General features: G+C 52.6%; 1 protein-coding gene across 1 annotated transcript; it reads left to right on the top strand.

The window, feature by feature from the left end:
- Positions 1–13,819: 13,819 nt before the first annotated feature.
- LOC114697258 (exostosin-like 1) lies at positions 13,820–23,706 on the top strand. Its single transcript, XM_037203059.1, has 6 exons — positions 13,820–15,463; positions 20,491–20,581; positions 20,809–20,916; positions 22,164–22,283; positions 22,900–23,032; positions 23,201–23,706. Exons 1-6 carry the CDS (start codon positions 14,568–14,570, stop codon positions 23,386–23,388), a joined length of 1,536 nt encoding a protein of 511 aa, XP_037058954.1. The 5' UTR covers positions 13,820–14,567; the 3' UTR covers positions 23,389–23,706.
- Positions 23,707–23,982: the final 276 nt, after the last annotated feature.

Here is a 23,982-nt window from a genome sequence, read left to right on the forward strand (position 1 = left end):
CCAGGCATGCTGACCTCCAATACTGTAGGATTTCAAGTCAGCTGCCATGCCAGCCTTCCCTTGTGCCTAAGCCAGGTTGAAGGAGATTTGGTCAGTAACATATAAAAAGCTGCTCTTTGTCCAGTAAGAAAAAAGGCAAGCATTAGCAGATTGGTGTCTTACCCACTGTGTATTTTGTGATCAGAGACGTAACAGTGTAGTATGTCTAAGAATAAAGACTCTGCTCTCTGCTTCCCGGATAAGCTGAGATCTTTGCCATCCTTCATTTTGGTGTCCATGGTCTTGTCGGTGTTTATCATTCACAACACACTTAGCTGGTGCTTGGATGAACAACTTTGGATTCTCTATTCCTCCTCCGCTGAAGTAGGACGCTACCTTCTAAGATCAAGAAATTAGCCATAAACAGCATTAATTTTTTTGAGAGGGGGGTTTTACTATGTAGCCCAGGCTAGCCTCAAACTTGCACTCCTCTTCCCTCCATCTCCCAAGGGCACATGATACTACAACCAGCCTAAACATACTAATTAAAAAAAATTGTAAGATTTACTTTTATCTTACGAGTGTTTTCAGTGCACATATGTATGTGAACTGCATGTGTATATGTGCATATATATCTGGTGCTTATGGAGGCCAGAATAGAGTGCTAGATCCCCTGGAACTGGAATTAAAAATGGTTGTAAGCTACCACGTGGGTGCTGGAAAACAGTTCTCTTAATCTCTGAGCCATCTCTCCAGTCCACTAAACATCTAATCTTAAATGTGTAACTCAAAACTGTGTGTGTGAGCATGTGTATGAGTGTGTGAGCGTGTGAGCGTGTGTGTGTGTGTGTGTGTGTGTGTGTGTGTGTGTGTGTGTGTGTGTGTATACAGTACATACTTGTGAATGCGTGGGCTCCTGCACCAGTGGGTGTGCCTATGGAGACCAGGGCAGTATCCTGGATGTCTTACTCTATCACTCCCCCACCTAATTGCCTTGAGACAAGGTCTCTTACTAAACGGGAATCTCGCTCTTTGGGCTCAGCGGACTTGACAGTGAACTCCTGGAATTCACCTGTCTCTGCCCGCCTATGTTGAGGTTTTAGTAACATACAGCCATGCCCAGCTTCTTATGTGGGTGCTGGGGATTCAAACACAAGTTCTCAGGCTTCTATAACAAGTAGGCTTCCCCTCTGAGTCATCTCTCTAGTTCCCCTGGTTTTTAAAAAGATTTCTTTTACGTGCACGGGGTGTTTGGGGGGCAGGTCTGTCAGTGCAGCACGTGTGTGCCTGGTACTTAAAGAAGTCTGAAGAGGGAGTCAGATCCCCTGAACTAGAGTTAGAGGCCTTTGTGATCTGTTGTAGGCTCCCAGAGCCCACAATACCAGGAAAGGCTGCAACTTAAAACCAATCCCCTCCTAACCTCTGGAGAGAGGACCACTGTTCTTCCTTCTCTCATCGTCCCAGGGTTCGGGGCAAGCAACGTCATAAATTTTGACAAGGCTATTTTGTGCCCCTTGAACAATACTCATGCCAATGCCATTCTAGACCAAGGTCACAGGGACACGTTGGTCAGTAAGCAAGCTGCATTTATGCTTGTGGCAGTGAAGAACGAAGAAGTTGACAGGGACACACAGGACCAGTTCAGTAAAAGGGTGTTGGTGAAGGACTCCTCATTAAGTCTAGGTTTCTGTTAGATTGTTTTGGGTGAGTACTGAAAGACACAGGGCTTTGCTTTGGGGTGGAGGCTTTCAAGAAGCATTAGAGCCAGAGAGCTGCCTCAGTAGGTAAAGGCAATTGTCACCAAGCCTGACAACCTGGGCTTAATCTCAGGGCCCACTTGATGAAAGGAGATAACCAACACACACACACACACACACACACACACACACACACAAATGTACTTTCAAAATTTAGAGAAGTAGCAATAAGTTGAAGAGAAGCTATGTTGTGGGTGCTGAGTGCCCAGGCTCTCTGGAGGAGCAGCCAGTGCTTTTAACCAATGAGCCATCTCTCCAGCCCCCACCCATGCGCCCTTGACCAAAGAATGGTCTTCCCCTGGAGATGTGAAGCTTGCAGGGTAGGGAGGGACACACACAGAGCAGCGGTGGAGGAAGGTGACACCAGCCGGATCAGATGAACCAACCTTGGTGATCAATGGAGTGCGTGGCCACCTGGCCCTCACATTCAAGAAGTCCGTACTGGAACCGAGTCCGACCATACCTATCAGTCAGTGATTTGCCTTGTGTCTCCTGTGTCGTTGGGTCTTCCTACTGTTTTTTCTCATTTAATCCTCCAGTGGAATGTGCCTTTCTGTTTCCAGAAGAGAAAACAGCCTTCCCATTTTTCAAACAAGAAAACACAGGTGTGGAAGGTAACAACAGATGCTGTCAGTGCCGGCCTTCGTCTCTCCCGAGTCCCCTCGGTCATTTCCAGCCTGCCAAGAGCCCCTTCCTGCAGGGTCTGGTTTCTGTCCACTTGCTTCCTTGCCTGCGGCAAGTCCATAATGGAGCAAAGTGTCTCATCTAGTGTTGTAGAGAAGGCAGAAACTTCGGGAAGGGGCAGGGGAGAAGGCCATCCGCCTAAGGCACATGCCCAGTAACCTACTTTCTCCAGCCAGGCCCCACCTCTTAATAGCCCATTAATCTAATAGCCTGAATTCCTAGGTGGATTTACTTACCGGTAAAGTCAGTACCTTAAAGAGCAAAAGTCACTTCTCAATAGTACCTTCAGCTGGCGATGTGGCTCAGTGGGTAGAGTGATTGCCTAGCGTGCACAAAGCCCTGGGTTCGATTCCTAGCACCATTATAATGTGGTGACGCAGGCCCATAATCTCAGGTATAGACAGAAGGATCAGAAGTTCAAGTCATTTTTGGCTACAGAATGAGTTTGAGGCTAACTTGGGATATACAAGACCCTATCTTTAAAAAAAAAAAAATGTGCCACCAGCTGGGGACTAGGCTTTGTTGGACACATAGCCTGTTTTAGGTGGAGGGGACAGGCATGTCACACCCATAACATTTATCTTCACTCCATCCCTGTACCCTCTACCTGTCCATCATCAGGAAGGACCGTGTCTGTGCCCAGTGCTTGGCATTCCTCAGCTCACCCTGTTGGTACAATAGATTTAAAAGGTCAGGTATACCATCTCCAGTCATACCAGCTCCACTTTGAAGGCAGGAAACAGAAGGAGACAGAGGCTATGGGGCTTGTCATGGTCTTCTACTCCATAACTGGCAGAGCCAGGATCGAAACTCCCATCTACCTCTTCTGCTGTGACATCTTGACTCCAGGCTACAGAAAGGACTGGAAGAGGAATCTCTAGGGTGCCCATATTCTTCCTCTCTCAAGCCTGACTCCAGGCCTGGATGGGATTTCCCGATCACCAGAGCCCTGGCTGGGAGTGACAGGAACCACAGAGCCCAGGAGAAGAGCAGACAGAAGCCTTTTAATGGCGCAGAGGGAAGCTGGGCAGGGCATTCTGCATTTTGCTTTCTGGTTCCTTCCAGGCCTTTGAGAGTTTCCTTGGCCTCAGCAACATCCCGCTTCCCAGAATCTCTCACCAGAAATGATTGGTGAGACAAAGCCAGTTCAGAGATGCCGGAGGCCAAGGCAGGGCCCAGTTCCCACTCCCTGTCTTCCCTTTCTGGCTCTCAGCCCTGCTATCACAGACTCCATCAAAAGCCTGGCAGAGGCTTGCCTTCCTGCCAAGCATAAGGCGGCCTGGAGGTACGAAACTCTCATGTGTTTAAGGATGGGGAGAGATGCCGAACAGGTTGGGAGTAGAGAAGTTACCAACCAAGCTCTCAGCCTCTGTTTACCCTTCTGGGGCCTCCCACAGCCCTGACACAAAGATAGCAGCCCTTGTCAACAGCCCTGAACGCTTCCCACATGCAGACCAGTGTCCTGCCAGATTCGCTCCTCTTCCGTGTGCCAAGCGACTGCCAGTCCCTGGCGGGCACACACCTGGCCACCTCTCTGTTTTCTTACAGTTTCATGCTGCTCTCACAGCTTCAGCATCCTCTCTCACGTCCAGTAGAGCTGTCTCCCCTAGACCCCTTCCCCTGCTGCTGCCGCCCCGCCCTGCATCGTGCGCCACTGTGTTCCCCTACCAGGACTATCCCTGTGGCGGTGCACACAATGATGCAGTGACCTCCTCCCCGTGTGAGCCAAAACAAAGCCCTCCTTCCTTAAGTCTCTTTAGTCTGCTATTTTATCACAGGGATGAGAAGAATAACCTATAATAGTCTCGATGGTAGTCCAGGCTAGCCTTGAATTCATAGCAATCCACCTGCCTCAGCAACCTGCGTGCGGATCATAGGCATGTGTCATCATACCCAGCTGGTGTGGGTTTTATTCTAACTCGGATGGAAGCTACTGGGGATTGGCTTATAAATATTGGCTGCAGGGGCTGCTGGGGAGATGGTTCGGAGGATAAAGTGCTTGTTGCACAAGTATGTAAATACTGGCTGGGAGCGGCAGCCCACCTGCAATTCCAGGAGGAGACAGAGGAACCCAGAGCAAGCTGGATAACTAGACTAGCCACACAGGTGAGCTCTGGGCTTGATTGAGAGGCCTGGCCTCAGTGAATGAAGTGCAGAGCGGTTGAGGAAGACGTCCAGTGTCAGCCTTGGGTCTCCACATACATGCAGACACAGGAGTGCCCACACACGTGTGACTATGCTTATACCCACACACACACACACACACACGAAGGACATAAATATTGGCTGCACTATTGCTTAAACGTCACAAAGGCCCCGGGTCAAGGCATCTTCCATTTAAAGACCTTTTTCTTACAGATCTCAAGAGGAGGGTGGACATCACGTCCTGGGAGGGCACCCAGGGAACTGCCTGAACAGTCAGGAGGCAGGATTCTCTAGTGTGATCTCCTTGGGAACAGGAGGGAGGTGCGGCAGGCAGGGAAGGCCTGGCCTGTTTGTAGCATTTCAGCAGGCACGGGGATGGGGAGGGGGGTAGGGGGGGTTAGGGACTGTTCCTAGATGGTAGCTGGTCCTGGCGGTTGAGCAGACCAGTGCCCTTGTAAGTGAGCCAACTGAGGAGGTGGTGGGGGTGGCCTCTGAGCCTTTGAAACGTCTATGCCACGCCAGGGCCAGCTTCTTACCCTCCCTTAACAAAGAGAGCCTTGGCAAGGATCCTGGCAAAGCTGGGGTCAGGGCTGCTGAGGAGAGAAGGGATGGAAACAGAGGCCAGAGGCTAATGCCCAATGCCATGATCTTGCTGCCAAACGGTGGCAGCTGAACCAGGGTAGGGGTGGGGAGATGAGAGGTAGGCTTCAGGGTTTGTCTAGAAAGTGCCACTGGAGGAACTTGATGAGCAGCCAGAGAGGGTGTCATGTACATTCAAGGAGGCCCATCCTGTTCCTAGCCTGGAATTCCCACGTGCATTTCTTCCCCTAGCCCAGACCCTGTTGGGTACGGCACTGCCCCACAATCACACTTCTGTGGTGTGACTTGGTAAAGGGCTTTGAGGGAAGGATACCTCCAGGATTCATGGCAGACAGAAAGGGTTCTGTACAATGGCCGGCCCATAGCGGGGACTCGGTAAACAGGGACTGCCGCATCCACTAAGAAAGGAGGAAGGCTGGCAGAGCTGAGGCTCTGGCTACCAGCTCTACTCCCACTAGCAAGGCAACCCTGAAGGGCGATCTTACTTCTCCTCATCTGGAAGCCCAGATAGAAAGCCTGGTAGTTATCAGAATTCAATGAACCTGCGTCTGACTGGGACCGGCCCTTTGCATGGTCTCCGTTAGTTACAACAGCAACAATCTCGAATATAACGCAGCCAGGCTGCAGAGATGAGACTCGGGGGGAAATGGGACTGAGACCCCTCTGTCTCCCCATCAGAGCCCACCTCTGGACCTGCTTCTTCCCCCACCCCCCACCCCCCACCCCAGCCCTCTGCAGGCTTCCTCCTCAAGGTGCCCACAGCTACAGAAAGCTGTCGGAGTTCACGATGCCAGGCAGCCATCCCTGGGGAGGGAGAGGAGGAGAAATAAATTGTCTTGCCTCTGCTTTGGAAGGCAGCCAGTTAATCACCTGGGTTTGAAGCACCCTGCTTGCTGGGTAACAGCATGGCTCTGCTGATTAATTCCCTAGGTGGTCAGGGCTGACATGGCAATGTCTGGGTGTGGGGCGGCTCTGAGAAGGTCCACAAATTCCCTGGAGGGAGTCCCAGCTTCAGAAATCTCCAGAGAGTCTATTTCAGAGGAACATTCAGGAGAATGCCTTCAGGATCAAGCTCTGAAATTCACTTTCTTGGTTTGGCCAATCCTGCCATTTCTAAGAACTCGTCTGTCCCGTGGGAATGGCCAGGCCTCAGAATTCAGCCTGCAGCCTGAGGCATGATGTTGGCTTGTATAGGATGCCTGCTTGCCTCCATGGCTTTTGGCTTTAATTGTTTTAATTAATAAATTTAGAGACGGGTCTATGAACACCGGGCTGGCTTAGAACTGTGTATACATGGCTCAGGACAGCTTTGGACTCATAGCAATCCTCCTGGCTCCTGGGTGCTAGGATTACAACCGGGCTCCACCACGTGAGGGTGGAGCTTTCTCTGAACAATAGAAGCTCATCCTGTGGGAGACAGAGACCTACACAGGGATGAGGAGAAGCCAAGACCTTGGGCAGTGTCCAGGTTTGGCTACTTAGAAGGTAGCCTTGAGTGAAATAAAAAGAGTAGTATTAGTTTTGCTGTTTTGAGACAGGATCTCATGTAGACCAGGCTGGCCCCAAACTACCTATGAACTGAGAGGACCTTGAATTTGAGAAGGAACATCCCACTGTTCCTGCCTCCCAAGTTGTGGAATTACAGATTTTCGCCACGATGCCTGGTTTATGTACTGCTGGGGATAGAACTCGGGACTTTGGGCATGGGAGGCAAGCACTCCACCAAACGAGCTACCTCCGCCCCTAATTGACCTCCAACCGTCAATCCTCCTGCCTCCACCTCAGTGATAGAGTGCGACCTGAGCATTATAAGAAGAAATCAACCTTTTCCTCCCCAAGCTGCTTTGGGTCATGGTCTGTCACAGCATAGAAAGGCGCCTTAGACAACTGGGAAATCCCGAATGCAGGTCCTGGTCTGCTCCAGGTCCTGGTCTGCTCCAGGTCCTGGTCTGCTCCATGTCCTGGTCTGTTCCGATGGCTGCCTGGGTGTCCTTGGGTGAGTTCATCAGTATGAGCTGATGTCTTAGTTTGCTTTTGGTTGCTATGATGAACACCATGACCAAAATCGACCTGGGGAGGAAAGGGTTGATTTCATCTTATTAGCTGGTAGTCCATCACTCAAGAAAGTCATGGCAGGCACTCAAGGGAGGAACCTGGAGCTAGGAACTGAAACAGAGGCCAGAGAGGAAGGCTGCTTCCTGGCTTGTTCTTCAGTGCCCTCAGCTGGTTTTGTTTTATTTTTATTTATTTTGGGGGGGGGAGTTCGAGACAGGGTTTCTCTGTGTAGTTTTTGGTGCCTGTCCTGGATCTTGCTCTGTAGACCAGGCTGGCCTCGAACTCACAGAGATCTGCCTGGCTCTGCCTCCAAAGTGCTGGGATTAATGGTGTAAGTGCTGGGATTAAAGACATGTGCCCCCGCTGCCTGGCTATTTAGTTTTTTAAACAGCTCAGGACTACACCATTCACTAGCTAAGAAAATGCCCCCACAGACTTGCCTACAGCCTAGTCACATAGAGATGCTGATTTTAGTCTCTATTTGTTGGGTTTTTGGTTTCTCAAGACACAGTCTCACTATGTAGCCATGGCTGTCCTGGAACTAGCTCGGTAGACCAGTCTGTCTTCGAATTCACAGAGATCTGCCTCCTCTGCCTACTGAGTGCTGGGATTAAAGGCATGGACCACCACCTGGCTAGAGATGCTTTTTCAAATGAGGTCCCCTCTTTCGAGAACACTCTATCAGTGGTTCTCTGCTGCGGGCCGCAGGAATATCATATCATGGTCAGCAAAGTCACTACCTGGAGGAATCAGGGAATTCCTCCAGAGGAAGCCAAATCCCAAGGAGTTTTTTGGTGTTGCTTGGCTTGTTATATATCAGCTGTCTTCTGTTATGAAAACCATGTGTGCCTTCAAAGTTTTCCCAATTGACTTTTCCCTAAGAAGGGCTAACAGTGTGGACTGATCACTCTCTGGACATACACATTCCAGGTATTTGGAGAACAGCCTCGGGAAAGGTTTTCTCTGGAATCAGATATCTCCCCTAGCCACTTTCAAGGACTAGCAGTAATAACAGTCCACATGCAAGTCTCCTGATTTAAGGTAAATTCCACAAGGAGACACCACCTAGGTCAGGTGGACGTTAAGTAATAGCTTTACACAGTTTAGCTCGGACCCTTCTTTCTTACATCCTTACTAACTTTATAGACTGCTAACTCCTTACCTAACAACTTCTAGGAATATTTAGATAACCTTCTGTGCTGACAGCTATGCTCAGCCAGAACCCCAGTTCAAGCCTCCCTGTAATTATCATCATTAGCAGCATCCAGCCAGGTCCATTTCCAGATGGAGGAAAGTACCTTATCAGAGATACCTATGTACTCTCTAAGAACAGACTTAAGCATCCAGGCTACCTGTTTGAGAAGGCCTGGCAGATGTGCCAATTAAGCTTTACTTCCTCCTTTCCCAAACTTTACCTCTAGTTCCAGATCTCCCTTTAACTATCACCAGAGGCATCTAGCTGTACAGGCTGCCTAGCGACCGAGCACACTTTCCTCCACCCTGCAGAAAAATGGCAGATAGCTTGGACAGATAGGAGCCACAGGAAAAAAGAAGACAGTTTTATTTCTCCCATTGACCTAGCAACTTATAGAGAATCTTAACATTTTCTACCAATCATGTTTAAGATTATAGTTGAGCACATAAGAGCCCTCTTCTTAGGTATTACCTGAATTTAGTCTTTAGTTAGTTCATTTCCCCATTGGTCACTTCCCTTTGGGGTTGCAAATGATAATTGATGGTTATTGCCTCTCTGTGTGATTCTTATCACCCCTCCGTTTGACCCTGGAAACCTGGCTTTGCACTGCTAAGGGAATACTGCTTGTAAGTGTATATATACCAGGACTCCCAGGGCACGAGGGGAAGGAGAAGAGAAAAGAGAATGGAAGAACTACATGGGTAAGAACTTGAGAGGAACAAACTGAGATGGGGAAGAAGTAGATTGAAGGGCTAAAAGAGAGGACTAGAGGAATGAGATGGAAGATGAGGAAGAGCCAGATGGGGAAGAACAAGATGAGGAGAGAAAAGGAGATGGGAGAGGAGATGATATGGGAAGGAAGAAGATGGATGAGAACCTAGAAGGGGCAGAACTAGATGAAGGAATTAAGATAGAACTTAGAGGGGACCTCAGAAAAGTGTAGAGAGAAATCAGGCTAAAGATGACCTAAATATGAGAGCAGAATATAAGCTTATAACTGTCACAGAATAATAAAGTATATGGACTAAGGAGTTTTGTGTACATAGATTCATTTCCTTTCATCAAAGATTAATTATCAGTTGGTTGTAGATTCTTCCCGGACCCTGGGAGGGGACTATCGAGGGGCTGGACCCCCATAGTCCCCGTTAGTTCTCAATTTTGTGGGTTGGATGACCCTTTCACAGGGGTCACATATCAGATATCCTGCGTATCAGATATTTAAATTATGATTAATAACAGTAGAAAAATTTTACAGTTATGAAGTAGCAACAAAAACAATGTTATGGTTGGGGGTCACCACAGCATGAGGAACTGTGTTAAAGGGTCGCGGCATTGGGAAGGTTGAGAACCACTGCTCTAGCTTGTGTCAGATGGGGGCTAGGGGACCTGACCTGCACAGATAGAGATGGAACCCATGTTCTTGGGCAGAGGAGGCAAGTGCTCTATCACGGAGCCACACGCCCGGGACCAGGCCGGGATGCTTTGTGTGATGCCCACCAGGAAACGCTTTCAGCCTGTTGCCTGCTCCATATCTCACCCCTCTTTGGGGAGCAGCGATTCTGAGCATTCCCATTATGCAGATGAGAAAACAGAAGCACAGAGAGGCAGGTGACAGTCACTTGCCCAGGAAGGCAGAGTTTGTTGGGGACACTTGGGCCATACTGTCAACCACAGTATCCATTCACGTTTGGGGCCTTCCTCTCAGAAGGATATAGCCAGTCCTTCTGAAGGTTGCAGACCCAGCCTGAGAAAAAGAAAAGGAGGAAGGAAGGGAATGCTTCAGCCCAAACTCCACGGAGGTGGCCTTAGCGCCCATTCTCTGTGCCCAGGTGCCTCAGGCAGGAAGCAATGCCTGGCCCCAGGCTGGGAAGTGGAACCACCTTGGCTGTGAGGCAAACCACTGTGCTTAGAGGTCCAGGAGCACTGGCTAATTCTCAAGATAACAGAAAAAAGGAACCTCCTCCCCACTGACCCAAGGCCTTGCATGCCACCTCATTGTGCCCTCACCTCCATGCCCTGACCACTTCCTGCTCCTCAGGATGATGGCTTCCGCCCCATAGAGCAGCATCCAGCTGCGGGACATGGGTCTCCTAGTGGCTTCGATGGGCGGGATGCCCTGGGAGCCCTTGGTACAGCCCAGAAGTCTGTTTTCAGGATGAGCTCAGAACAATCCCTCTTCTCTGCCTCCACCCAAGCCCGCAAGCAAGCTTGGGAATCGGTTTAGACAAGCCCAGGCCCAGCTGGCCTGAGAACCTCCCCTGCAGGAATGAAGGTGAAGAGGGTGTGTGTGTGTGTGTGTGTGTGTGTGTGTGTGTGTGTGTGTGTGTGTTGCAATGCAAAGGGAACATGCTTCCAGCATGAGCCCAGGGATGGGTAGGGTGGCAGTCAGAGCATGACGAGGTATCCCCGTTGTGTGATTGAATTTTTCCTGGGGATAGGGAGCCCCAAACAGACCAAAGCACAGATACCACCAAAGTCCAATCTGATGAACCAATAAGCTTTATTATTAAGGTTACGCACAGGAATATGGGTGAGGGATTACTCAGAGCAGAAATGACTCAAAGTGTAGTTGACAGTTCACAGAAGCTGGGAACCCCAACACGCCACACGACCTACAGGCAGCTCAACAGGTTGCAGGTCGAAGAGTGCCCCTTCCAAGCGACTCCGTTGGTGTAAACCTCTTCCAGGTAGCTGGTCTGGTCTCAGAGCCGTCTTTTCAGGTTGACTTACCTGAGAGTGACTCTCAGCTTTTTTTATCTACTCTGGGAGGGAAGGGTCTAGTGAGTGGTCAGTTTCAGGGGCTTCCTGGACCTAGTTTGAGTTGTTTATGTTCCTGCTTAAGGAGATTCCCCTCACCACGAACGTTTCAATCTCAGAGGGACCTGTTACACGATCTGGGAGTCCTCTAGCCTGCTGGCCTTGGTCACCGACTTTCTCCTTTTCTCCTTCCCTGTTCAGCAGCCTTTGTTCACTGTCTCGGCGCTGCCGGAAGGGGGCGCACCAGAGCCAACTGCTGGCCTCAGACCCCAGCTGCTGTTCTGCCCTTACACAGCCCCCAGCCTTCCGGCTTTCCTGATTCAGTGGAGGGTGCTGGGGCTGCAGCCAATAGGCACATGTCACTCATCAGCAAGCCTCTTCTATTCATCGGCCCAACCATCTCCAGAATCCGCAGACTCTTCCCTTTCTAACCTTGCCACCCAGGTCCAGGCCACCTTTCCAGCTCACCTGCTCTAAGCTTAGCCCAGCAGGTCTCACCATCTGGCCCGGAGTCTGTGTGGTGCTGGGAAAGCAGGTCATATATCCACTCCCCTGCCCCTGAACCTGTGCCCTGACTGGCCCTGAGTCTGGAGCCGTTTTCCCCTAGAAGTTCCAAGGGGAGCCCCGTGACAAGGCCACTCTTCTCCTTTCCCAACACTATGGAAGATTTTCATTTATGTCTTATGCTTCCTTCCTGGAAAGAAGCCCCCAGGAGGCCAAGACGTTATCAGTTACCCACTCCCCCAGGGCCTGCCTGGCCCATAGGATGAAGCTAACTAAATAACTGTGGACTGAGGAGGTGACCATTTCCTCTTATTCCCTCACAGTGACGGAAGCTGGGAAGGTGGCTCAGCTGGTAGCGTGCTGGCATCGCTGGCACTCATGAGGCCCTGGGTGAGGTGTGACACCACATAAACCAGGTGCGGTGGTGCTCGGCTGTAAACCCAGCACTCAAGAGGTCACGGCAAGGAGCAGAAGTTCAAGGTCGTTATTGACTACATAGCTGGTTCAAGACCAGCCTCCAAACCAAACCAAGATTGCTATGAGGCTGGGAGGTAGCTCAGTGGGAGAGCAGTTACTTGTTTATGGAAGCCCCAAGGTTCCAATCTAGTGCAGCCCAAAAGGGGGGGGGGGCGCGGGGAATCAGAAACAACATTTGCTTCCTTTCCAGCCATAAGGTCAATGTCCCTCCTCAGAGGGCTTCTGTGCCCCTGGGTTCATCAGCCCCTCTGTGCGCTGCCAGGTCCCCCACCCAAATCCTGGAATTTCCTCTAACAGCAGCACCGGGGTGGAGGAGGGTCCACGTCACTCAGCAGGTTGCCTTGTTTAGTGGTTAAAGGAATGGATGGTAGGGCTAGCTCGGCGGCTAAGAGCACTTTTTCTTGCAGATGACTCAACATGCTCAGGACATAGTCTCGTACACTGCTACCCTTATTCAGGGCCTCCCGGGGAGCTTGGTCTAAGTGAGTGCTGCTAAGGAGCTGTTAGATAATGATTGTGGATGTAGAGAGAGCTCGGTGGAGAGAAGGGATGGCTGAGGACTTAGGGGAGCGACCTGGCTCCAGCTGAGGAGAGTGGGGACAGCTTCCTGCAGGAAGGGAACCTTCCACCAACCCCAGGCAGATGAGGAAGTTATCCCGGTAAGATGGCAACGGCACGAGGCCTCACCTGTCTTCTGTGTGAAACAGCCTGGTGTTTGCCTGAGAGGCTGTCTATCACTGGGCGGCAAACCTCTGAGTGCCAAGAGGCCGTTTCCCCTCGATTCCATTGGCAGGATATCCCTGGGCACACGGCTGTGCCCTGCCCTCAGCTGGCTGCTCACTGAGGATAGAATGTTCACCTAGTGGCTTCCCCGTCAAGTCAGCGGCCCTCCCAGATCAGGGGAACGGTACCTCCTTGTGGATGGACCCCACCACCACCACCACCCGTGGCTCTACCTTGGCAACCCTCCAAGGAGGATGCTGCTCATCCATTCTATAGATGCAGGTAGCCACTGCCCAGCTCCATCCAGTGGCCAGAGAGACAAGCAGGAGCCCTATGAGGTCATGCTCTGGGTTCAAATCTTCTCCTGGACACTTCTAGCTGGGTCCCCTTAGGGAGAATCTGTCCCTTCTCTGGGCTTCACTTTTCTCAACAGTTAAAAAAAAAAAAATGACAAGAGGGCTGGTGATGTAACTCAGTGGTAGACCACTTGTCTAGCATGCACAAAGCCCTGGGTTCCGTTCCCAGCACCACAAAATATATTTAAAATACATATAATGATAGTGATGATGATAATAAATATTATAATAATAATGATGATGATGATGGTGATGATGATGATGATGATGATGAAAGGGGGAAATCACAGATAAATGTGTTCGTTGGATCATTGGTAAAGACCTGTAGAGGAACAGGCTGTCAGTACATGGCCACCAGTGAGGTGTAGTGCCCTCCTGGACATTATCAGCCTTCCAGAGCCAGGAGTGATGGCACCTAGCTGGAATCCGAGCACTCGCAGGATCAGAAACTCAAGGTCCCTGGCTGCAAGGTGAGTTTGAAACCAACCTGGGGACCCCGTCTCAAAACGAAAACAAAACGAAACAAAACAGCACGCTAGCAAAGTGGGTTGCAAGGGGTTAAGTAGAGACCCTGCCTCCTAGCCAGGAGCCAATCAGGGCTTGCGGGGGCGGAGTCAGGCTGCAGCTAGGAAAGCGACCTGGACCGACCAGATGCTTACTGGCGTGGGACCTGGAGCTGGCGGCTGCGCTTGTGGGGCAGGAGCAGGATCGGAGCGTAGGTCTTGGCCTCTGCCCTGTGACAGCTCCCAGCTAGAGGGTCCCGGGGAGCTGCCCGGGCTAGGGGCCATAGCAGAAGGGAAGAAGAACAGGAGCCCGAATCCTCTCAGCCCCCAGACAGCAGGCATGGGTTGCACCCGGACTCTTAACTTCAGCTGGCCCTGGTGGCCCACATGGGCATAAGGTCTATTTTTAGCTCTGCCACAGAAAGCTAACCACCAAGCTACAGTGGCAGTCAGGATTTCTCAAAGGCTGTTGGTGCAGAGGCAGGAGAGGGAGAGACCAGCCCTGCTTCCTTCCACATCACCCTTGGCCACCCCCCAGCCACCCCATCCCCATGAGCCCAGACTAGTTCTCCATGGTCTGGCAGACAGCCTGCCTCTGGGCCAAGGGCAAGGTCAGGGGGTGCAGCCACGAGGGCAGATGGACACGGTCTTGTGGTCTGGGCAAGGGTTGCATCAGCCCAAGCAGAGGCCCTGGGCAGAGGGCCCCGATGAGAGGGCAAAGGCTGACCAGGTTGTGGGAAGGCATGTTCAGAAAGTCAGGGCCTCCCCAAAGGGGTCAGTCCTACAGGTGGCCAATAACGCTGTTTGAACATAGGCAGGAAGCCTGCCTTCAATGAGTCTCGGCCTCCCCTTCTGTGCAGTGAGCCCGGATTCCCAGATCCTCTCTCTTGCCCTGGGGTCCCCACCTTCCCCATTTGCTACAGAAGTTCCTGACTTCCTTCTGGCCCTGGCTGCGGGTGGCCACATGCCCCTGTGGAAAAGGAAGTCCTTCTGGCTGGTACTGTCAGTCTCCTGGCTCCTCCTCATCCTCCTGGGAGTCTTCCCCTTTCACCTGGCAGTACCACCTGGACCTCTCCCGGGGAGCTCCCAAAGCTGGCCCCGCTGGTTGGATGCTGCCTTCCTACAGAGTTTCTCCCAGTCTGAGACACTCCCAGAAGATGCCCCACAGCTTCCTCAAGCCCCCCGGGGGAGCAGCTGCACCTGGGGAGCCTGCTTTGACACCTCCAAATGTAAGGGAAATGTCCTCAGCATCTTTGTGCACCTCCCGGCTGGTCCAACCACTGAGGCTCATCGCGGGATCCTGGACTTCTTGGAAGGCTCCCGATACTATGCACTTAGCCCAGCAGAAGCTTGCCTCCACCTCTTTCTCCCCAGCCAGGACCACAGAGGAGCGTGCGGGCCCCTGCCTCCGTACTGGAATGGGGGCCAGAACCACCTGGTTCTCAGTCTGTACCCAGCCCCCTGCACCAGGCTGGGACAGGCCATGGTCGCTGAGGCCAGCCCCTCCTCGGACATCTTCCGACCAGGCTTCGATGTCGCGCTCCCATATCTTCCGGAAGCTCACCCATTGCAAGGTGGGGCTCCCGGCCAGCTGCAGCAGCACAGTCCCCAGCCCGGAGCCACCTTACTGGCCGTCGCAGAGGAGAGGGGCAGGTGGCGCACCGTAAGCACCCATGCCTCCGCCTGCCCTTGGGGCAGGCTCTGTGAGCAAGACCCCGGACCCCATCAGTAAGTAAATCTACCCTTGGGGAGCTGAATGGGAGGGCTGCGAAAGGAGCTAGTCCAGAGGAAGGAGGTACAGGGCAAGAGTGGCATCCTGTCCGAGCGAGCCAGTCCTGACAAAACCGGTCTCAGCCGCAGTAGTCGAGAGAGTTAGACAGCAGGGTGGACTTCCACCAGATGATTGTCTCAAAGGGTGTGAAAGGCAGTTTTTGGAATTCTCCCTTGAGGAATCTTAGAAACACGGCATGGCTCGCCCCTGCTCCCCGCTCCCCGATTCCTGTCACCCTAGTCCTCCTACGCCTAACGTTTTATGTAACAGACATTTAGGTATCACTCACTTGGTGTAAGCATTTCCATAAACAATGGTTACAGCCCGGGGAGGGAGGTCAGTCATATGGCGTTTGCCTTACGAACATAAAGACAGGCGTTCAAGCTCACCCCACCCCACCCCATGCAACAGCCCAGTGCTGAGGAGGTAGAGGCAGAAGATCCCTAGAGCTGAAGAGAGTGACTTTCAGGTTCCCTGCCCTAAAAAATAGAGAGGTGCTTTGTGGGCAGAGGCGCTCGCCCGCAAACCTGACAACCTGAGTTCGGTCCCACGCCCACAAGCTAGAGAGAGAACAGATTCCTGGGAACTGTCCTCTCCAAAGCACATAGGCACCCATGCACACAGATAAATGGATAAATGTGAAAAAAATAAAGTGGAAAGTGACTGAAAAAGACACCCAACCTCAATCTCTGGCCTCCACACATGTACACACACACACACACACACACACACACACACACACACTATTGTATATAATAAAATAGTTCTAACCACTGTCACTAAAGTATCTGTATTCTAAAGAAGATATAGGTTAAGTAACTTAACCTGTGGCCACCGGGGCAGAGTGAGCACAGCCAATATTTTAATCCAGAACCGCCTGTCTCCAAAGCCTTCAGTATGACGGTTCTGCGTTTTGAGCAAGAGTTATGATCAATCCTGTCAAAGGCCTCAAGGGAACCACAGAGACTGGTAACTGGTCCCAGCTGGAAACGGCTCTTGTGTCTAATTTTGGAGATTAATCTCTCAAGGAAACAACAGGCTTTGATTTTAGAAAGATGACTTAGGGCAGATTGAAAGAACTTCCTACCAGAGCCAATGCCTGCGTAGACATGAGGGCATGGAGCTTGTAGAGAGACAGCCCTCCACCTGAGTGCTGCTCTGCAGGGCACGCTTCTAATTCTTAAGTGACCTAAGGTTGTCACTCCTAATTACTGAACCCTTATGTCTCCAGAAGGCCACCACTTCCAGCTTCTAAGGTTGTCCAGGCTGTGGGGCCAGGGCTCCCTCTCCATCGCCCCAGGGCAGACCTGAGTTATAGTCCTTAGCTTCTGTCTTTTGCCTCTCCTGTGTCTCCACCCCTGTCCTCCAGCTGGGCTATTCTGAGCTCAGCTTCCCCCAGGACCTCCTTCCCGTGGCCAAGCTCCAGTTCTGCCTCTGGGCCCTGAAGGGAACGGAATCCTTACCTCCTGGGGGCACTTGGGAGACCTCCTGGGAGCCTGCCCTGTCATTCCCATGGCCAGCCCTTCTGGAGACTTCTGGAGAACTTGGGGCTCCTCAGGCCGGAGCCTAACAGGAACTCTCTCTGGTGACAAGGCTCCCATGCCAGGGTCACTGTGCCCTCTCTTTTCCCGCTGTCCACTCACTGGCTCTGCTTGCTCACCGGAAGTCCCTCTTTGGCTAGCTTTAGTTATTACTTTGTGTGCTGAGGGGAAACTGTTCCGGCGTAGCAGAGGTCACCTGTAGACACTTGGGTACTGTTTTCTTTCCGCTGTGGCCTACTGGAAGGTTCAGGATAGACCTGATGGCTTTGAGCATGCAATAATGTGCTGCCTTTGCTTCCTGAGTGTGGGGATAGGGACTACAGGTGTATATCAGTCCATCCTGCTCCGGGCAGCATTTCCCATGATGCGTTTATTTCCAAGATCTGCTGTGTGTGTGGCGGTCATTTCATTGTCCTCAGTTTCTCGGAAGTACCTGGCAGCTGCCTAGGCCAGAATGCATAGGGACAGAGGGAGAGAGGGAGGCCAGCCCCAGAAGATGGCCTGAATAAACAGGCACTGGCCAAAGAAAGAGGCACTTCAGTCCCTGCCCCTGTCCACATTCCCGGGCTGGCAGGCAGGTGGTGGAGACTACCCAGGGGACTGCGCTCTCCCCACCCTCCTCCATTATTACTGATTCTCCCAGCATCCCCCACCGGAGATATTAGTCCCCATCTCGGGGCACAGGAAAGAGACTCGGGGAGCTGTGTGTGTGGAGAGTGTCGGGGCTCTTTGCTCCCCAGGTCCCTCACTTTTCTGGCCAAGCGCTCAGGGGGTTGGGGTTCAGAACTGTGCTTTTTTGTTCCCGTGCCAGTGTTTTTCCACGCTGGTTGAATAGTCTCCTGTTGCTTTGGAATAAGGGCCCACCCACTGAAATTGTAATTTCTTTATTTTTATGAATAGGTGATTCATTCACAGTATGAAGAATTCCAGTGGTACAAAGGGGTACACATTCAAAAGTCCCCCTCCACCTGGCTCGGCCACCCAGGTTTCCTGTCCAGAGCTGAGCACTGGTTCCTTCGTCTTGTATCTTTCTTTTCTGGAGGGTTCTGTGCATCCAGGGTATATGTGGGCGCTCCATATACCTCTTCTTCTGTTTGTCTGATTGTTTGGGTTTTCTGAGACAGGGTCTCCTATAGCCCAGGCTGCCTTTCAACTCACTGTGTGGATGAGGATGGCTTTGAACGCTGGATCTTCCTACCTCTGCCACCAAGAACTGAGATTACAGATGTGTGCCACCAGGCTCGGCCTCTTCTCCATTTTTAAAAGTCTGTACATGCCTGTGGTGTGCATACATGCATGCTAGCTCACATGTACGTGGCCACATATGTGTGGGGGTCCATGTACACACATGTGCACATGCACATGGAGGCCCCAAGTTGATGGCTGTCTCCCTCGATTGTTCTTTACCTCATACAGAGCTTGCCCATCCACCTAGTCTAGCCCCCAGCTTGCTCACAGGATCCCATCTCCATACACCTCGTGTTCACTTTACAAGTGGACTGCCATGCCCACTCAGCATTCACTGGGCATTGGGGGATCTAACGTCACAAGATACCTTGAGAGACCAGAAGAGGCCAGGATGCAGTGGTGGCACACACCTTTAACCTCAGCACTCAGGAGGCAGAGGCAGACAGATCTCTATGAGTTCCAGGACAGCCAGAGCTACATAGTGAGACCCTGTCTCAAAACAAACAAACAAACAAACAAAAAAAACGAAAACAAAAGAGAGAGAGAGCAGAAGAGGGCACTGGACCCCTGTCGGCTAACTCAGCCCTAGCAGGGAGGCAGGTGGATCAGTGGTACAGTGTTAAGCAGAGGGAGGCTATAGAGCAGGAGTTCTCAACCTGTGGTCGTGACCCTCAGGTCGAATTACCCTTTTGCGGGGGTCACCTATGACCATCGGAATTTACATTACGATTCACAACAGTAGCAAAATTACAGTTATGAAGTAGCACCAAAATATTTCTGTGGTTGGGGGTCACCACAGCATGAGGAACTGTGTTAAAGGGTCGCAGTGTTAGGAAGGTTGAGAATCACTGGAGTCTGCTCTGCTTCAGAGCTAAGTACGTCTTCAGGCCTCAGTTTCCTCACCTGTCAGATAGGCTAGGGTAGCAGCGTTTTCCGTCTCAGTGAGCTGCTGTGAGAATGATCTTCATCCAGGGACAGCTCTTAAAACTGTGCCAGGAGTGGTGGTTGGCTGGAATATCAAGGAAGGCTTCCTGGAGAAGGTGTCACTGAGCCAGGTCTTTGCTGCAGAACAGAAGGAACTACCCATGTGAGGCAGAGAGGGCCTCGGGATGAAGGGAGGGGGCATGTAGAGGCACAAAGGTGAGATGAGGGGGAACTAAAAGCCAAGGGTAGAGTCAGTGCAGTGGGCCCCTTTTCTCTGTGGCTCCTTTAGTTCCGTACAGCTTACTGGAGGGGAGTTGGGCCTGCCTGGCTAGTGCTACAGCTTTTAATGTGATGAGGGGGTGATGTTCGTTTTGTGGTGAAGCCTTCCAGAGGCTCCTGGTGCACCCCTGGACTTATCCCTCATGACGGCTGAAATACCCGGGAATTGGAATTGGCACATCTGAGTTCTCGCCACAGCCCAGTCCCTCTTCTTGAGACTCAGTCCCCCTCAGTGACCAGAGGTGCTCGTAGCCAAGCTGCCCGATACTGCTGGCGGTCAGGTTGAGAGCAGAGAGCAGCTGAGGAGGCTCCTGGGTGGCGCCCTCCAGGCACCTCACTGAGCACTGTGCGCGCCCATGGGTCCGCTCTGGTCCTGTCTTCCCTGGCTGGACTGTAGGCTTTGGTTCCCTGGGCTGGCAGACCCAGAGAGGCGGCACTGAAGCGGCTGTGGCTGAGTCTCCCTCAGACTCACGGCACAACTAATCATGGCCCTGGGGCTGAGGGAGGAGGAGGGGGAACAGAGGAGGCCTGTCCTCCAAGACAGGCCTGTGGGCAAGAGTTTCCTGTGCGGTTCAGGCTGGAGGCCCAGCCCACCTCAGTACAGAGAAGCTTTCATGGCTGGGCCACCAGTGCAGGAACGCTGGGTGTGGGGGTCACTCAGGTGATGGGGGCTGGGTGTGGGGTCACTCAGGTGATGGGGGGCTGGGTGTGGGGGTCACTCAGGTGATGGGGGCTGGGCCAGAGTGGAAGTGAAAGGAAGGGACATAGCATCCAGGCGTCTCCCACTTTGTCAGTGAGGGAACTGAGGACCAAGGAAAGGAGGGAGATGTTCTGAGGCCACCAAGGGCACGCAGGGGTTCTGAATCCCCACAGAGCAGTGAGCAGAGGCGATGCCAGGCCACGGCTCCTGGTTCCGTTCCTGTCAGTGCGTGGCTCTGTGTATGAGCACACGGTGGGCGTCAACATCTTGGGACGATGGAAGTGTCCCTGCAGGCCACTGGGGTGGCCAAGCTCGGGCTCCGGTGTCCAGAGACCTTCCTGCACCTTCTCAGGACCCACCCAGGAGACACACTACCCAAAGCCACCTTCTGCCTCATTCCTGGCCACCGATCTGCCGCCTCCTGCTTCCTCCAAGCCCTTCAGGTACACCCCAACCTGAGTGTCCCCACCCTGCACCTCCACCCTCGGGCTAGCAGGAATGCTGGCCCATGCACACAGGAAGGGGTTCCCTGTCTCCTCCCCGACCCCCCGCAAAAAGAAAAAATATATTCTCCTCTCATCCTTCCCCCTCACAGCAGGGGCTTTGGACTGGGGTGGTGGTGAGTGTGGGCAGGGAGGGCTGGGCTCCCAATGACTGCCCTGCCCCCCAGGCCGGCTGCATCCCTGTGCTCCTCAGCCCTCGCTGGGAGCTGCCTTTCTCTGAAGTCATCGACTGGACCAAGGCAGCCATCATTGCCGATGAGAGGCTCCCGTTGCAGGTAGCTCAGGGTCTGTGCCACGGTGGGGGCTCTTCAGGGAGGGACCCCAGGAACTTGCCCCCCTTCTTATCATTCCTGTCGTCGTCCTTGCCTCCGGAGCTCCATAGACGTAGATGAAGGTGGAGACGCTGGAGGGTGCTGAGAGCAAGTTCTGAGGCACTTTCAGCCTCAGTTTCCCCATCTCTACAATGGGATAAGTTAGATCCGGTGATCTCTGGGGCTCAGCTGGAAGAAAATGAGTAAGGCCCTGTGTCTTTTCCATCTGATGAAATTAATTTTTTCTGGGTCTGAAGAATTCGTGGGAGCTGCCTCAAGGAGCCCCAGGAGTTAGGTGGTTAGGAGTTAGGTCCGAGGAGGAGGCGTGAAAGTGAGCAGTGACTGTCCTTGAACTGGGCGTGGTGGCCACACATAGAATCCCAACACTAGGGAGTGTGAGGCAGGGAGATCAGGAGTTCAAGGTCATCTCCTACTACATAGCAAATTGGAGGGTAGCCTGGGATAGTCTCAAAAAGAACATGTTCAAACAGGCTTGGACACACACACACACACACACACACACACACACACACACACACACAGTCTCCACATGACCTAAGCACTAAATGGGCATTTTCTAGTTGAGTCTTTACAACACCTATGATGGAGGCGTTTAATGTACCCATTCCACAGATAGGGAAAGTAAGACTGGAGGTATTGTGACAGTTACTGTCTCCCCCTCTCCACTTTGGTATTTTGGATAGAGTCTCATGTAGCCCAGGCTGGCCTTAAACCCCCTGTGCAGCCTAGAATGATCTTGAACTTCTGATCCTCCTGGCTCCAGCTCTTGAGTGCTGGGATTACAGGCATGTGTCAGTGTTGACAGTTTATGTGGTGTTGAGGATCGAACCCGGGGCTTTGAACATGCTCTGCAGGCACTTTGTCAACTGAGTCCCTCTGTTTCCCACACACACACAGCCACTCCTACCCTTTTTTGTTTTTTGTTTTGTTTCTAAGACAAGGTCTCTTAGTCCAAGCTGGCCTTGAACTCAAGACCCTCCTGCCTCTGCCTGCTAGGTGCCAGGATTGACAGGTATATTCCACCTCGCCTAACATTGTCACTTAAAATCAGCTGTGTGACCCTGAACACAGACGGGGTGCACATCTCTGGAAGCTCCCAAATCCCAGAGCTCTGACATCAGCTTCCTCCTTTCTGGGGTCAGGCAGGGCCCGACTCCGGGCCTCCTCTTTTCCTCTCTCTGCGCCTCCAGGTCCTGGCTGCTCTCCGTGAAATGCCGCCGTCGAGGATTCTCTCCCTGCGGCAGCAGACCCAGTTTCTGTGGACCGCTTACTTCTCCTCGGTGGAAAAAGTCATCCATACCACACTGGAGGTGACGGAGACTCACCTGCAGGCGCCCCCACCCCCGGGCTCCTCCCAGCTCTTCCCCCTCCATCCTTCTCTCCATCCTTCTCTGCCTGTGTTGTGGGTCCTCCCTTGGTGCTTCGGGAAGACCCAGTGGTGGCTGTGCGATCGCGGACACACGTTCTCCCCCAGTCCTGAGCTTGCATGTCAGAGGACACCACGGTGGCCTGTGGATTTCAAACATAGGCTTCCTCTCCCTAACTCATGGCAGAAGCAGTCTGGAGGGCTGGGTTGGGAAAGGGTCCGGTTCTTTCAGAATTTTGAGTCCTGAAAGAAGGGCATGACCCCACGTGTGTGTGTGTGTGTGTGTGTGTGTGTGTGTGTGTGTGTGTGTGTGTGTGTAGTGAGGAAAGGAGGGAGGGCATGTCACCATCTGTCACCTGTACATTCCCACTACAGCAGAAGGCTCCTCTGGCTTCGAGCTTCTCCGCTGTTCTGCACCGGAAAGGTGTGGGGGTCCCATCCCGCAACCCCTCAGGCCCCGCCTCTTGCAGGCTCTGCCCCTCCTCTGGCCCCACCCACAACCCTCGGTCTGAACCCCACACGTTAGCCACGCCCCCTGCAAGCCGCGCCTCTTTTCACAGATCATTCAGGACCGGGTCTGGGGGGCCTCAGCTCACCCCTCACTGATGTGGAACAGCCCCCCAGGGGCACTCCTGGCTCTCCCCACTTTTTCCACGAGCCTGAAGGACTTCCCCTTTTATCACCAGCAACAGGGTACGTCCTGGGGGTGGGACAACTTGAGGTGACCCCAGCCCTCCCCAGGTGTGCCCTAGCTTCAAACTCTAACATCTCTCCTGGTTCTTTGGGGTCCCCAACTGAGGTCACTCTCCAAGGGGCCCCGCCTTCTCCCTCCTAACTAACGCCTGTGTCTCCTTCCTCCAGGCTCCAGCCCTGAGAGCCGTTTCAGCGCCCTGATCTGGGTAGGGGTCTCTGGCGAGCCCCTGCTGAAGCTTATCCAGGCGGTGGCAGGTTCCCGGCACTGTGCCCAGGTCTGCCCTCCCCCCAGCCCCCCCAGAATGGAGCCCTGGGGTCCAGGGAGGACACAAGGAACAGAGCCAGGCCCTAGCTGAGCACACATCTATGGGAAAGGCACAGGGAGGAAGGATTTCCAGAGTCTTGCTGACTCTAAGTCTCAAGCTTCCTGTTCTTTCCCTGAACTCCGTCAGAACTGGTGAAGTCCTAGAAGAGCAGGCGCTTCTTGGTGAGGCTGGAAGGAAGCATGCATTTGTTCATTCATTCATTCACTCATTCATTCTCTCACCTTGAGATCAGACCTGGGGCATTAGTGCTAAGGACCAAAGAAGCAGGAGAGGACTCCTCCCTATCATTTGTAATGTTAGCAGGTTCTTGGTGCCAAGACCGTCCAGTCTCACCGAGAACACAGGTGGCCCGGGTGTAGTGGCTCATGCCTGTAATCCCGGCACTCGGGCTGAGGCAGGAGGGATACTGAGAGTTGGAGGCAGGCTAGCCTGGGCCACCCAGTGAGTATAAGGCCAGCTGAGACTACGTAACAAGATTCTGTCTGGAAAGCCATAAGACAAACAAACAAAAACCCAACAGGGCTGGAGAGATGGCTCATTGGTTAGGAGCTCTTGTTCTTTCAGAGAGCCCAGGTTCGGCTCCCAGCGCCCACAGGATGGCTCACAACCGTTGGTGACTTCAAT

The sequence above is a fragment of the Peromyscus leucopus genome, chromosome 2 (assembly GCF_004664715.2).
Source record: "Peromyscus leucopus breed LL Stock chromosome 2, UCI_PerLeu_2.1, whole genome shotgun sequence".
In the NCBI taxonomy this organism is placed as follows: Eukaryota; Metazoa; Chordata; class Mammalia; order Rodentia; family Cricetidae; genus Peromyscus; species Peromyscus leucopus.

What these genes read in the sequence shown, in the direction of transcription:
- LOC114697258 (XM_037203059.1), top strand. Translation starts at nt 14,568, where the DNA reads ATGAGTCTCGGCCTCCCCTTCTGTGCAGTGAGCCCGGATTCCCAGATC. An exon ending in GCTTCCTCCAAGCCCTTCAG is followed by an intron (nt 20,582 to 20,808) that starts GTACACCCCAAC and finishes CCTGCCCCCCAG; the next exon opens with GCCGGCTGCATCCCTGTGCT. An exon ending in CTTTTATCACCAGCAACAGG is followed by an intron (nt 23,033 to 23,200) that starts GTACGTCCTGGG and finishes TCCTTCCTCCAG; the next exon opens with GCTCCAGCCCTGAGAGCCGT.